This window comes from Apiotrichum porosum (assembly GCF_003942205.1).
Source record: "Apiotrichum porosum strain DSM 27194 chromosome Unknown scaffold_6, whole genome shotgun sequence".
Taxonomy (NCBI): Eukaryota; Fungi; Basidiomycota; class Tremellomycetes; order Trichosporonales; family Trichosporonaceae; genus Apiotrichum; species Apiotrichum porosum.
In genome coordinates, this window is record NW_021167113.1 from 681,396 (window position 1) to 695,413 (window position 14,018).

Here is a 14,018-nt window from a genome sequence, read left to right on the forward strand (position 1 = left end):
ATGTACATCCTTCGCAACCTCAAGGTGACCTCTCCAACGACGAAGACAGTTTCCAGGTGGCCAAGGCCTCCGTCACCCAGCACACATGTTGACGATGCAGGCGCGCTCTATGACGACCAACCACGGAAGAAGAAGCCTCCCACACGGGTGGCAAGGCTGCCGATGGTCGCAACGATGCCAGGCTGGTCGACCGCATCGGCCTGGGCCAACGCCTGCTGAACGGCGGGGGCCATGAAAGGGGCCTGGCTATCGTTGTCGACCTCGTCCAGAACCTGGCCAAGGAGGTGAAGCGGCGCCTGATGTTGAGGCCACTGCTCAACAGGCGCATCGGGGTCGGGCTGGAAGACCGCGGGGATCATCTGCGCCGTCATCACAGCCAGGGCGTTATATGGAGGAGGTGGCGAGGGAGAGTTGCGCGAGTACCGGTTAACTGTGTAAGTCGGCAGTGAGGGAGTGGATGGAGTAGGACCAGGCACCCGGCGACGGAGGTGCGGGGGTGGCGCGGAGCGGATGATGGGCTCAAACGGGAACTCGTAGCGAGGGGCAGGCGACTGAGGACCGTCGGCAACGGGCTCTGCAGCGACAGCGGCAGAGGTGGAGATGGCGGTGGTCGAAGCGACCGGCGCGGGCTCAGCAGGCTGGACAAGCTCCACCGCACGCTCTGGCTCGACCAGCATGTCGGGCGGGGGTGCCTGAGCACGGTGCTGTAGCTCGAGCTCACGGCGAGCGGCAGCGGCTGAGGTGGAAACGGCGGCTGTGAAAGCGACTGGCGCGGGCTGAGCAGGCTGGACGGGATCCATCGCACGCTCTGGCTCGCCAGGCATCTCAGGAGGAGGCGACCGGCCACGGTGGAGGTAGTCCAGCAGACTGCGATCGCGCTGGGCAGGACGAGTGTAGGGGTGAGGTTGCGTAACGTGACCGTTGGCGGTGCGAATGACATGCAGTGGCGCAATGTGGTGGTTGGCGCTTGGAATGACAGTGTGACGCTGGTGGGTGCGGTGGGCCTTGGCTGGAATCCCTCCAGTGCGCAACTGAAGTTGGCGACGAGCAGACCAGGCGTTCGCAAATTGTTGAGCCTCGGCCGCACGGGCTTGTTCGATTTCCTGGGCACGGCGCTGATCCTCTTCCAGACGTTGAAGGGCTTCCATTTCCTCACGCGCACGGTTGGCGGCCATAATCGCTGCACGAATACGCTCGACCTTCTCGGCCGCCCGGACAGCCGCAGCCCTGCGGTCGGCACGATTCTGAGCGAGAGTCCGCTCAACCGAATTGGCATATTCGGCCATTTCTTCTTGACGGAGGGCCGCTCGACGAGCAAGACGGTCCATGCTTTCGTCGTCCGTGTGCCTGGTGAAGCCGGGTTCCGGAGTGGGCCGCTTCTGTCCGCCACGGAGACTTTCATGCTCCACAAGCTCAACGTCTAGCATGTCGACGTCGTGGTTGTCTGGGTTGCAGCGATCTGCAGGGGATAACGTTGCCCAGTGCGCATTGCCGCGATGCTCGTCCCACTTGTTCTTCCATTTGAGGTAGCCCTCACGCACGCGCTTAGCAACACGGCGCTTGTCGGCTTCCTCGGCCCATTGCGCTCCAGTGACAACACTGTTGATACGAAGCACATCGTGCTTGGGTGGGGTGCCGAGTTGGCCTGCGGGGACGGGTCGGACACGGTCCAATAATTTGCTGAACTCGGATGGGCCGCGACGGCGTGCGGAAGACACTGGGGCGAGGGGTTTATTGTCATCTGCCTTGCGCTGCGGAGCCAGCCATGATTGAACAGGGAGACTGGGAGACGCATGGACCAGGTCATCGAACTCAGGAGCCTCGTCGATAACCATGGGACTGAATGGAGTCACCACCATGTCCTCGACGATGTCTTCCTGGGCCTTGCGCTTACGCATCGGTGTCCTGGGTGCGACAGTGGGTGGAGGACTGTTGGCGATGGGAGTGGACGAAGACATCCACTTCGATGAGAATTGCTTGGATGGCGAGGTGTCTTGAGCGTGTTCATCGATGAAGTGAACCTCCGTGGCCGCGTCGACATTGGCCTCATCGGGGAGACGAGCAGCAGAGGTGGCGGGAATGGACGCCTCGTTGGGTACGATGACAAGACCGAATTGGGCCGCCAGGGTAGCCATCACGGTCTGAGGGTTGCCCTTGATCTTGACGCGCGTCGATCCAACGGTGACAACCACACAATCGTCATTGTCGTCGCTGTGGGCCTGGTCGCCAGCAGCGCGGGAGCCACGGGGTTGGGAGGGGCCAGCAAGAGAAAACCTGGATGGAAAACGCTGGCGCAAAGGGCTGTCGATATCCGATTCGCCTTCCGAGCTCATGGGCTCTGGAGACGATGTGGCATAGCCCTGCCTGTAGCGAGTCAGGCGGCGAGAAGAAGGGACATTGAGGGAACGGGGGAGAGCACGCCCCTTGCCCTTGCTCTGTGTCGGGGAGGGGAATTCCATGGCGATAGAGGGAGTGCCCATGGTGTTGGAGTCGGTGTCCATGATGATGGAGTTGGACACATTCTTCTCATCCTCCTCGGTGTCAGTAGGTTCTTCGTCCTAGAGCGCGTCAGTACTGAGACAATCGAATGGACTACTCACGATACTGTGACGGTTGCCGGTCGTCGTGCCAATGGAGCTGTTGGATGCAAGGCGGCTTGCACGACCCTTGCCTTTGTTCTTTGGAGAATCGGTGTGCATAGAGAGATGGTCCATGACGATAGAGTTGGAAACAGTCTTCTCATCGTTCTCGGTGTCAGAGGACTCTTCGCTCTATAGGGTCAGCATTGACATATCGGAATCAACTACTCACAATACCGAGGCCGCCAGCTTTCATCACAATAGAGCTGTTGGACGCAAGACGGGAAACTCCTGCGCTGAAACCGATTGGCTGACAAGTTAGCCACAGTCATGCATCCGTCCACTTACATGGTGACGATAGTTGCGACCATACATCTGGCCGCTGGCCCTGCGCTTGTGGTGGCGGAACGCATCGGCGTTAGACCTGGGTGCAACTGTGCTCGAGTTGCTGGGAATTGGGGTCATCTTGGCGCGCACAACGCGGTAGTTGACAGCATTCTCGACGTCAGAGAGCGTCGACTGGGCGTCGCTATCGCTCTCCCCGTCGGCTTCAGAGTCTGAGGACTGTGTGGGTTCACGGTACGAGAAGTGAGGATGCTTGGTGTCACGGGGGAAGCGCAGTCTCAGGCCTGTATTCTGGTGGGGCCCGGGGGATGGGTGGGACGTGGGCGAGACGCGGACGCGCCCGCTACGTGACATGGTGGAGGCTGTGAGGGAGGGTGGGTTTGTTTAACAAAAAGGACTGGTGGAGGGAAGAGGATGGAGGATGATGGTTGGCGAAGGGTGGAAGGGTGGAAGGTTGAATGGTGGATGGTGGATGGAGTGGTTGCAAGGTGCGAAGATGGGTTGACTGGACTGTTGAACGTGAGTCTGGCCCCGTGGTTGACTGGACTATGTAGCCTCCGTGCTGAGAGCGTGGTCGGCCGCGTCCTGGACGTCCTGGGTGGTGAATGGCAAAATCAGGGAGAGAGTGGGGGGGGGGGGGAACGCCAGGGGCCAGGGGGCTCACTTCTTGCCTCCACCAGAAGTCACATTGGGGGGAGACGATCTTTGATTCTTTTCGCTGCACATCCTCGCCGCCAGTCGGCGATTGCTACGTGTACGGGGCGGCCCTATTGTGTGTGAAAGCTTTGATGGCTGCTCGCGATTGTTCTGCAAAGACGAACATGCTTGTTTTCATTCATGCACAGAACGGAGGAATCGCGGTGTGCATGCCAGACAATTGAGACAGCTCGAGACAGGTGGCCAGAGATCCAGAGATATGACGTTCGTGGATCCGTGTCCTGGCACTTGCCGTTTCCGGCGATTCACTTTCGAACGCGTATGCCGCAAGAGGAAGGATGGCGCCGCTAGCGTCCAGGGCACATGTCGGGCACGTGACCCGACCTCCACCGGAGGGGTCCACCACATGTCAACCCACATTTTGCAAAAAGCACTGTGCAACTGTGCACTGTGAACAGAACATGCAGAGACGGACGTGTGCAGACCGACAGTAGGCCAGGTACCCGGATGGACCGAGAAGTGTGTGTGTTTGCTGCGGGACCGCAGGTTGGCGTCCTCCACACCTACGGGTTGGCCGCGGGTTGACGGCGAATGCCGTCTGGGGACGAGGTAATTTGCAGAGGTGACACGGCCATGAGGTGTGGTTGTTGACATCGGCTAGACAGCTGTAGGACTTCCACCGCGGCGGAAGAGGGTGTCCGGCCTGTACCTCGGCAGTCACAGAAGAGCAGATGGTTTTATCTGCATGCGCCACAGGCCACGGGGGAAGGGACCTGTGTATTAGATTTGTGGGGAGGATCAACAGTGCGCAGTGAGACAAGGCCAGTAGACACTCCAAGTTTGGGGCACGGATATTCACCGAATTCACATTCATGCATTCCTTATTTACCACCCGCAAGTCAGAGTTGGAGGGGGGAACTACAACAACAAGATTCCTGCTCCTACGTGCTGATGCGGCAGCTGTTGCAGTTGGCTGTGGCGTTGTTGTGGGCAACGCCGTGAGGGAGCCTGGCTGGTGGGAGTAACCTCAGGGACGAGGGAAGGCGGCTGATCTTGTGATTCAATGCGCTTCGCCGTCTTGGGGCGCTTGGAGACGGGCGCGAAGAACTAGTCGACGACGTGGCTGAGAACGAATGACTTGGAAGGAATCTTCTGCAACAGGTGTCAGTATCGCACTTTTATGGATTCAAGTGGACGAGAGCTCACGAAATGACGGTAAACCTCCTGTCCCTCGACATCAGCCATTTCGGCGCACTTGCGCTTGCCACCGATGATTGGGCCGGTGTCAAGGCCACGGCCGAAGCGGGCCTTCTGGAGCGGCGCCTGGTGTTCATGCCACTGCTCAACAGGTGCATCAGGGTCGCGCTGGAAGACCGGGGGGATAATTTGCGCAGTCATCGCGGCCACGGAGGCGCGTTGTTGCACGGAGGCGGTAGCGAGAGAGTTACGGTTGGAACTGGCGGCTGTTGCGTGCTTGACGGCTTCATGAATTCATGCTTCACAGTAGTCCCTTGTTTGACATGTATGGCAGTGTGTGCGCCTTCCACATGGAAAACTTGGGCGCAGCCGTCGTCGAACATTCGCAGTACTCTGGCAACCACCGAGAATTGGGTTTCCAGCGCCATGATGAAGTAACTCAAAGTTTCCTGCAGTAGTGAGTAACAGGCCGGCTTGGCCTGTGCCACTCACGAGTTGCTCCGAATGCTTCTGTTCCCAGGCTGAGAGCTCGGCAAGGGCGTTGTCAACGCGATCACTGAGCTGGCCGGCCTGCGCATCAACAACGCACAGTATCAATATACAATGGCTCGTCCAAACCTACTGGCTGATTTATCTTTCTCATCCTGTTGCGTAGGCTTGGCGACGAGGAAGATACTTCAACGATGACAGGTTATGTTACAATGGTAGTATGTGCATGAACAAAACATCGTTTAGAGAAAGTCGCCTCGCCCGAGTGCCACATTGGCCGCGGGTTTTCCTGTCCCTGTTCTCAGTCACGTGACTGGTCCCCCCCACCGCCCACGGCCAGTACGCCGCTCCTTGCAGTGTTGTCCCGTGGCTAGTGAGCGATTGCCTATCCTCGACCCTCGAGTCAAGATCACACGGCCCCGCGCCCACTCCCTCTCGTACACTCTCCCGCCTAGTTTTGTCTTAACGCAAACGCGTAGCAGTTCTCGAGCCTGGCCCGATTCCTGACACACACACGCACACACCACAATATCCGCAGAGGTAAAATCTCATAACAGAGTAACTTTTGCCTTGCACAAAGGGGCGACCCCACCGTGTCCACGCTCGTTTATATGTAGAACCAATAAAGCGCCGCATACGGCACTGACACCGTCTGCCCCCTCTGACAGCGACTGGGCGGTGCCACCCCGCCCACGGTGTCTGTGCGGAAAGCGGTGGTGCCGAAATCGAAGTCGCCATCGATGGCCGCTAGCTCCAGCCAAGGGACCGCAGTGGCAGACTGGGGTGCTGGAAATGATGCATTGACGGAAAGCACGACGAAGAAACCGGTGCCCGGATCGAGGAATTGAGGGAACGTGCCAGCTCCACCGGCAGGATTGGGACTGGGTCATAGTTGTCAGACCAGTCCGCGTAATCGCATGGCGGTCACTCACACAAACTGATGCTCAAGTGCTAGCTGGGGGATGGCACCGATCTGCGGGAACCGGATGTTTTCAAGCGCCAGAGCGGGCAGACTAGCCGCTAGCTGGCTGGTGGGAATCAGGCTTTGCCCAGTGAGGAAACAGCCGACATCGTACAAGCTGGAGCTGTCAATCACGGCTCACGGCACTAGCACAGCTCGACTCACTTGGCGCGGGTACCGTTGCTCACGAATGTGCGGCGTGAGCATGTATAGTCCTGCACGCCACGGCCGACTGTGACAAAATTGAGCGTCTTGTTGGTAGGTAGCCCCAACACCGTCTGGTTGGCTGGGAAGATGGGGGCCGCGTCGCCGGCAGGACACAGGTCCTTGACCCAACGTGCAGTGGCGGTGACGACGAAGAGGATGGTGATGAGAAAGATGCGCATGGTACTCATTGCAGCAACCGCTTCTTGGAGTGCTCCAGGTGCCCTTTGTATGTTCTCAAGTCTCGCGCGTTGTCGACGTCATAAGTGAACGCTGACACTGCAAAGCTTGGCTCACCGCCACACTCTGTGACACCAATCCGTTTACCACTGCATTCCAAAGTCCCATGCCTCATTATCTAGGCGAAATCCAGTCCATATGCATCGCAATGAGTACTGGCGGGGATCTGGGGTCCACGGTATCGGATCTGCACAATGATGAAAATATTGAAAAAATGATGGAAAATCGGAGTGATCGTCCCCTGGTTGTGGCACGCATGTACACAAACCTCGCAGGCGCAGCTCCAGATAGCACGACTGCGTCAGCCCTGTTTGTGATTTCCATGTCGTTGTGTCATCCTCGCCTTACACCCAAGTTCGTAGGTTTACCGCCTTCGATCCTTTCCCTGCACTGAGCCAACTGTCGGACACTCACAGCCACCGATCTCGTCCGATGTCCTGCATCCGTTGGATATCCGTTTCGTTCTCTATTGGAGGAATCGCCACTCATTCAGAGACCACCATCTAGTTGGCTAGGAGTCAACACACATAGCCGGGCAGGGGCAGATGTGAATCTGAGATCCCATCTGGTTTGTAAGATCTCGAGGTGCTCGACGAGTGCATGGATCTGAAAACTGAGCGGTTGACTAGGGAAGCTGTCCATGCCAAGTGAGTACACACAGACGCGTCATGATATCATCTATGAGAAAATTGGCCGGGTGGTCATCATCACTCGTGGTTGAGCTCACCCGGACATCTGACTTGGGCCAGAGTAAGAGCCGAAGGTTTGTGGAAATGTTAAATCCTCAATATTTGTCGTTGGGGGAGTTTTTACATAGAACCGCCGTTCTGGGGGTTGCGTCTTGTCTGCCCTGGTCACAGCTCTTTTGTCTACCACCGCGGTGGGTAAAGTTTGTACATGATGTCCAGATCCAGGTGCAGTCCAGAAGCGGCGGCTCAAACTCATTCATTTTGGTACATGATCTTATTCTCTTTGTGACTTCGGACAAGCTCCTCCAGTGCATAGCTCAGATTAGCAAGAGAGCGCGTTACACTTCTTGCACGAGTTGCGAGGGCCGTAGACACAGGTAGTGTGGCCGTCGGTAGAGCACTGGTAAACAAGACCACGGGTGCAGCCAAGGACGCCGTCACCGCAGAAGAGTCCAGCCTTAAGACCAGAACAGTTGCAAGGCGTGTTGTAAGAACAAGCGCGCTGTAGAGCGTAAGTTATACGATGTATATCTAAAGGTTGCTGCATTATCTCGGTTTTCTCACCTTCATGACATCCGCGTTAGACATGTCGTCCAGAGAGCGCATGGTGTGACCCTCCTCGACGACCCCGGCGTCACGAGATCCAATACGGGCAGCGGCACCTGCGCGGATCTCCTCGGGTGTGAAAGGGACAGCAACGACGAGGCTGGCGAGGGTGATGGCAATGAGAGCGAACTAACTGTCAGTAACGTCCAGAGCCAGGGGTGGTGTACTGACCTTCATGTTGGTGTTTGTTGATGAACCGTGTTGAAAGTGGGAGGTCAGAAGTGAGTGAGGACTCGATGGGAGGGTTTCTTGCGCGGCTCCATTGTGGCCTTATATCTCTAATTGTGCTCTGTCGTTTCCCACGGTTAAGTATGCTCCACTGCTGATTATGCCTCTTGCGACTCGCTGCTATTCGATTCTGAGAAGGGAAGCATGAGAGGAAGAGAGAAAAGTGTTCGTGACGGTACGGCACCACTCGGAGACAAGGGAAAGGCCCATCACTCGAGGTGTCACAACAGAGGCTCTGCGTATCCCTGCTGATGCATCCCACTCCCCGTTCTCCAAGTGTTTGAAGGAGATATGGTTCTTAACGCGGTCGCCTCATGCCGGTAGTGGTTGTAAACGTGGTTCTCACGGGTCGGTAGGACCAAGGCAGTGCATTGACACCTTCAGCTATGAAGGTCAAAGAACAGGCTCCAGCAACATCGTAAACCTAGGTCCTTGAACGGTTACTTCTAGGTTGTCCCGTGGCCGAAGGCCTTATTGCCAGTTACGCCGGCTGAGGGTGTGTCTGTTCCTTGGATTCTTGGAAATACTGGCGGTTTCTGGAGAGTATCAATGGTCCTCGTTGCTCGGAGATGAACAGACTTCCCCTGTCCTGTCAAGTTACTGCAGCTGTGTCAATGTCGACTGGAAGGAAGTGAAGGATATCGGCAATTGTATGTGTCCTTACGTGAGGAGGAAGCCCAATCCCGCCTTGCCTGTTTCTCGTCTCCGCTGAAAGCGGAGGCGCGTCGTAAACGGACGTGACTAAATCTACGTCACATAGCTCCAAGGTACTGATGGGTGGGAAGTTCTTCGCACCATCCTGACCCCAGTCCCTCGTTTCGTCGCGTGAGCATGTGTTAACCTTAAGAGCCTAATTAACAGAACCGTAGTTGCCTGTCCCGGTAACCCCTGGGGGGAGCAATTGAATTATGCGTCTTTTACGTCGTGTTGGGGCAGGACGCCATCGCCTTGCAACAGACTCGCGGCTTCCATTCGCATCTTCGGTACGACCCTCTTTTCCCCGTACAACTCCGCTCTGATTTCATATGCCTCACAGTGAAGATGGGCGGTGAGAGGAGGCGGATAGGCTGTCGGGGTGGATAGTCGGAATGCAAGAGTATTGCAACGCTTGATACGTGCGAGTCCACTGCCTCGGCATTTCTGCGACCAAGTGCTCAACACCGACTGGAATCTCCCTCACAACCAGGCCCAAACACCGTAAACCGAAACTCACCCCCAGACAAGTGTTCTGGAATTCCAAAACACAAGCGGGATCCGGCTAGACGCAGGCACGCCTTCCTCTGCCAAACCCCCACCAATATTGCAAGATACCAACGGTAGGGCTTGGCTCGTGATTCCAGCGTCAGACTGTGGGTTCCACTGGCCTGCCGTACAGAGAAGCCAGCGATCAACGATGCACAGCTCACCACATACGGCGCCAATGGTAGACGCACGGCAGCTGGGCGGACCCGTTTTTGCGGCACACAAACTGTTATTCGCCAGAAACATTGTGCACCTCGTTACGTCAAGACAGCACTCGCGAGCTTGGGCACAGAACAATCACACACGGGATAGCTGTGGATCTTCCCCCAAGCGTGAGCGGGACTCTTTACGCGGCCTTGAGGTACTGCGGAGAATGAGGGTCGTAGCATGTTGGTCAAGGAGCGCCTCCGCTTAAACCCTTGCTCCAAAGCCTTGCAGATCTGGCCGTCGCTGTTGTAGGACAAGGCAAGCAATATCCCCGTTTCTCACTCAAACTGGATGACTTGTGGCATAATTGGGAAGCTCCCCGCCTCTGTGCTACGCAGACTCATTCTCTTTATTGTCTGTCTATTGACCGCTGCAACTGCTACGCAGAACTCTAGGCAGCCTAGGGAGTACTGTACGTCTCCACTTCATAGTACTGCAGAAAGTACTGGCGGCAAAGATTGTATGGGTTAGAGAGTGAAAGGAAAAGAGAGATACACGGCTACAGCAATGTTCGGTGGCTGATTCATGGTAGCGCTTGGGGGGTGCGGGCAGCGGAGATGGAGATCAGTTGAACTCCGTCACTGCCGTCAGCGGATCAACGGTCGTGTTTGCGGAGCCATGAACCTGGTTCGATTCTTGATCTTGTCCCAATATATAAAAAGTTATATTGGGCCCCGGGAGCTCAAAACTCCGCTGTGGACGTCTTCCTGAATCACCAGCTAGGGCCTTGATGGTCTCCTCAGCTCAAGTCCCCTAAGGCAAAAGAAGAAATGAAAGAAAAATAGAAGCAGCACACACAGATCACAGAGATCACAGAGGTTGTGTGTCTTTTTACTTTTTGGCGTCGTTTGAAGCTGGGTCAAAGTACCATCGCCCGCTCGCGCTTCGAATTCATCAGAGTAACTAATGTATCAATACAACAGAGCGTCGGATCGAAGTGGTTAACCTATGTACTGCCGCAGACAGACTGTGTGTCCACACGGACGTGACGAGCGACCCATGCCCAGTACTGCGCATAATGCCTATGCAAGGACAACAAGGTGCGTTCATCAAATGTCGGCACATCTGGCCAGGCGCCATGGGACGCCGACACGCCAATACGCCGAGTGTTGTGTTGTGGGTATGGCAGGCTGGACACGGACAGTCCCGTGGCGCGGGGGGGGAGGGGGGAGGGGTGGGGACAGGTAGCCATGGCCGGCTGCTGGACAATATGTGGCCTGTGGGATGGCAGTAGGGAGCTGGCCCGAGCTGGCGCGTGGGAGGGAGCCGCATTGACCCACTGATGCACTGATGCATTCACTTGCGACTGGCTCAAAAAAGCCGCAAACGGTGTGCTTTCTGGAGCACAGTTCAGCGAGTAAGGGATGAAGTCGAGGACGCCGTACGCCACCCTTCTTCCTTCGGTGAACCAGGCCCCAGGAACAGAAAAGCCCCTCCCAGACCCAGCAGCCTATCCAATCCAACGACGAGGCAGAAGTCTATGTATCTATGGATCTATGGATCTATGGAGCTGGTAGACGTGGCCACGGCGTTGTCCGTTACCAACAGGGGCAGGCGGCCAAATGGTTCTCCACAAGTCGTGTCGCGTGTCGCGTGTTTGCTATTGACCGTAAGCGGTATGTGGGAGTTTAACTGATCAAACAGGACGGTGGCGGTCAGTTTCCCGTGATTCCTGGGTCCCGCGACCCTACGCAGCCGCTCAGCTCGGGACGCCAAGACGAGCCATGCCATTGGCGAGGATGCTCTTGCAGTGCTGCGTCTGCCAGTATTGAGGACCATGCTAGCTGCACTTTGAGCGTTGCTAGCCAAATGGCAGGCTGGGCAGGGTGACGTTGAGCTCACCCGCCCGGTCGAATCTTGCGGACATGTGCAGGTCATGGTTTTCGGGAGTGGGCGGTGGGCGTCTGTGCCCCATGCAGATACCCGTATGTGGCATCCTGATACGGAAAGATATGGCCATCGTCTCAGAGTGGACGAGACGAGTGATGCGGAGGGGCCACAGGGCCAGGGAGCTCGAGGAGCTCGCAGGATCGCAGGAGAAGCACGAGCAGTGCTGCTCGGCCGATGACTGGCGTGAGACGGACGATTGATGGGACGTGGGGACAGCGACACATTGCCTCACAAGCCACCATCGACCCGAAGCCGGGGCCCATGGCGGCAGACGCCCATCATCGGCATGGGGGACACAACATGTACAACGTCGAGCGCGCACGAGGGCCCGGCGGCCCAGGTTAAAAGTAAAGACGCAAAGAAGAGAACACAAACGCGCACACATGACCTCGTCTCCCTCATAGGATCATAGGCCGAACCTACCTCCCCATCAATACTTCCCCATCCCCATGATCCGCATCCAGCAGCGCACCTTGCCACCCGCAGGCAGCGTATCCCAGACGAATGCCAGCGCTCTCCAGGTTGCCCTCCAACAGGCCATTGGCAAGTCCATCAGTCGTACAACAACCATCATGTCTTCCCAGGCAGCCTCGACTTCTGCATCGGCCACGAGCAGCAGCATGGCGTCGTCTGCCCAGGACGCGACGCAGGACGCGTCTCCTGCGACACCTGGCACAGTCACCCTACCACGAAAGAGTCGCGCCGAGCGGTCGCTTCTCTCCGTACTGGAGCGGGAGCGTCGCATACCCGTGACCAGTCCGCCACCGTCCACCGCCGTTGTCACCATGGTCCGCCCGCACCCATATGCGTCCCCGCAGCAGCAGCAGACCACCGCTTCCTCAGCCAGTGCCACAGCTTCATCGTTAGCCGCCGACGCAGCACGACCTCGGGAGCCGCCGCCCATCACGCCGTCACCCACCATGTCGCGCACGAGTACGCGATCACGCACCGGATCGCGATCCAGCAGTCGCGTCGGCGTGCGGTCCCGCGCTGCATCGCCTGCCTCAGTCAACACCGGCGGCGTACGCGAGCGCGGCGAGGTTGACCTGTCGACTCTGGTACAGCGAAGCATCGCGTTCCAGAGCAGCAGCCCTCCACCGCCAACACCGCCTGCCTCGCCACCCCAATGCGCACGCCGCCCACACTTTTCGACCTCGCCTACCACCGCTCGTACGACCCAGTTTGAACCATGCGACAGCAGCACGAGCCATAGCTCGGAATCCGACCAGCCGGCCCACCGCAATCGTCACCTAACGTTGACTCAGCGGCTGCCGAGTCCATGTCGCTCACCAACGCCGGAACGTGAACCGCGGAATCGCCATCGCCCGTCGAGCAGTATCCCGTCCTCACCGCAACAGTTAACCGCAACACCATCGGCTGCGTCGTCCCCCCGCCTCCAGCCCGTTGCAGTCGTCGCTGCGGTTCCAGCCTCCCTGGTCCCCATTCCAGCGCCAGCCAGTGCTCGCCACGAGTTAGCGGCGGGCGCAGCAGCGATGACGCTCATAGGGCAAATGCAATCGAGCCCGACTGGTGGTCTGAACGCCGTGGCTGTCGGGTATCCGCGCGCAACGACCCTTCCAGTCCCTCTCCCTACCATCTCCGCCACCCCAGCCGGCGTTTCCTTTCCCATTAACACGTACCCTCAGACGACAATGCGCATACCGACTGTCCAGCCCGGTATCCTTGCCCCATCACCAGTTGTGGCACGCCCCTCATCAAGTACCCAGCTCCTCTCGCCCACCTCTTCACGCTCAAAAGGGCGTCGCCAGCGCACCGTCTCTCCAGCCCCTCGTCCCATCTCTGGACCCCTCCTGATCCCAACCGACGATGCGATGGATGTAGATATGGGCTTTGACCTCGAACGTGCTTCAAGACAGCTACGGAACCAGCCTGGTCGGGTGTGCTTCGACGAAGTGGCGCTCTTCCCGCCCGACTACGACGAGACAGAGTCTGCCGACGCCGATGCCGATGGCGAGGACGAGGACGACGCACGTGATGGGTCGAGGAAGCGGCCTCGCATGGCATCGAGGCGGTGGAGTCTGTGGTAGAACTCCGGCCACAGTGCTCGCCGGGTCCATCTATTCCCCAGAGTGCGGTGACAGCGTCATTGCTCGCAAGCCCCGCGCGTTGGTCTCTGGGATGCCTGTCTGTACTCAGAGTCAGCACACATTCCTGAACACCACACATTCCTGAACACCAGCTCTGGCCTCCCTGGCCTGCACCCAGCCACCTTGACGCTGCCCTCATCGCCACTCTGTCTGTGCCGGCCCATACACATCTCACGGCCTGCAGCCCATGCCGCGTTGTACCACCAGTTCTTATTAACGAACCGAACCATTTCCCCAACGACCTCATCTGAATCCGAACCAGAATCAATCTTCACACGACCACACATCCGCACGTCGTTATCCGAACCGGGGGCGCGGTGGGATGCGGCACGATACCCATTCCATTCTCATGTGGCGGCAGAAGAGTAGGATCCTC

General features: G+C 57.8%; 6 protein-coding genes across 6 annotated transcripts; 2 read left to right on the forward strand and 4 right to left on the reverse strand.

Moving 5' to 3' along the window:
• Window positions 1-107: 107 nt before the first annotated feature.
• Window positions 108-3,278, reverse strand: EHS24_008044 (uncharacterized protein; the record flags this gene model as incomplete). The annotated part of the gene is made up of 4 exons (XM_028623371.1): window positions 108-2,558; window positions 2,601-2,771; window positions 2,812-2,889; window positions 2,928-3,278. The coding sequence occupies 4 exons, from the start codon at window positions 3,276-3,278 to the stop codon at window positions 108-110; spliced, it is 3,051 nt and encodes a 1,016-aa protein (XP_028476304.1).
• A 1,410-nt stretch (window positions 3,279-4,688) lies between these two features.
• Window positions 4,689-5,421, reverse strand: EHS24_008045 (uncharacterized protein; the record flags this gene model as incomplete). Its single annotated transcript, XM_028623372.1, has 4 exons — window positions 4,689-4,733; window positions 4,788-5,054; window positions 5,271-5,348; window positions 5,401-5,421. The coding sequence occupies 4 exons, from the start codon at window positions 5,419-5,421 to the stop codon at window positions 4,689-4,691; spliced, it is 411 nt and encodes a 136-aa protein (XP_028476305.1).
• A 453-nt stretch (window positions 5,422-5,874) lies between these two features.
• Window positions 5,875-6,623, reverse strand: EHS24_008046 (uncharacterized protein; the record flags this gene model as incomplete). The annotated part of the gene is made up of 3 exons (XM_028623373.1): window positions 5,875-6,148; window positions 6,200-6,346; window positions 6,394-6,623. The coding sequence occupies 3 exons, from the start codon at window positions 6,621-6,623 to the stop codon at window positions 5,875-5,877; spliced, it is 651 nt and encodes a 216-aa protein (XP_028476306.1).
• Window positions 6,624-7,683: 1,060 nt separating this feature from the next.
• EHS24_008047 (uncharacterized protein) lies at window positions 7,684-8,144 on the reverse strand (the record flags this gene model as incomplete). The annotated part of the gene is made up of 3 exons (XM_028623374.1): window positions 7,684-7,863; window positions 7,926-8,096; window positions 8,139-8,144. The coding sequence occupies 3 exons, from the start codon at window positions 8,142-8,144 to the stop codon at window positions 7,684-7,686; spliced, it is 357 nt and encodes a 118-aa protein (XP_028476307.1).
• A 3,839-nt stretch (window positions 8,145-11,983) lies between these two features.
• On the forward strand, window positions 11,984-12,840 carry EHS24_008048 (uncharacterized protein; the record flags this gene model as incomplete). The annotated part of the gene is made up of 2 exons (XM_028623375.1): window positions 11,984-12,704; window positions 12,800-12,840. 2 exons carry the CDS (start codon window positions 11,984-11,986, stop codon window positions 12,838-12,840), a joined length of 762 nt encoding a protein of 253 aa, XP_028476308.1.
• Window positions 12,841-13,186: 346 nt separating this feature from the next.
• EHS24_008049 (uncharacterized protein) lies at window positions 13,187-13,582 on the forward strand (the record flags this gene model as incomplete). The annotated part of the gene is made up of 1 exon (XM_028623376.1): window positions 13,187-13,582. One exon carries the CDS (start codon window positions 13,187-13,189, stop codon window positions 13,580-13,582), a length of 396 nt encoding a protein of 131 aa, XP_028476309.1.
• Window positions 13,583-14,018: the final 436 nt, after the last annotated feature.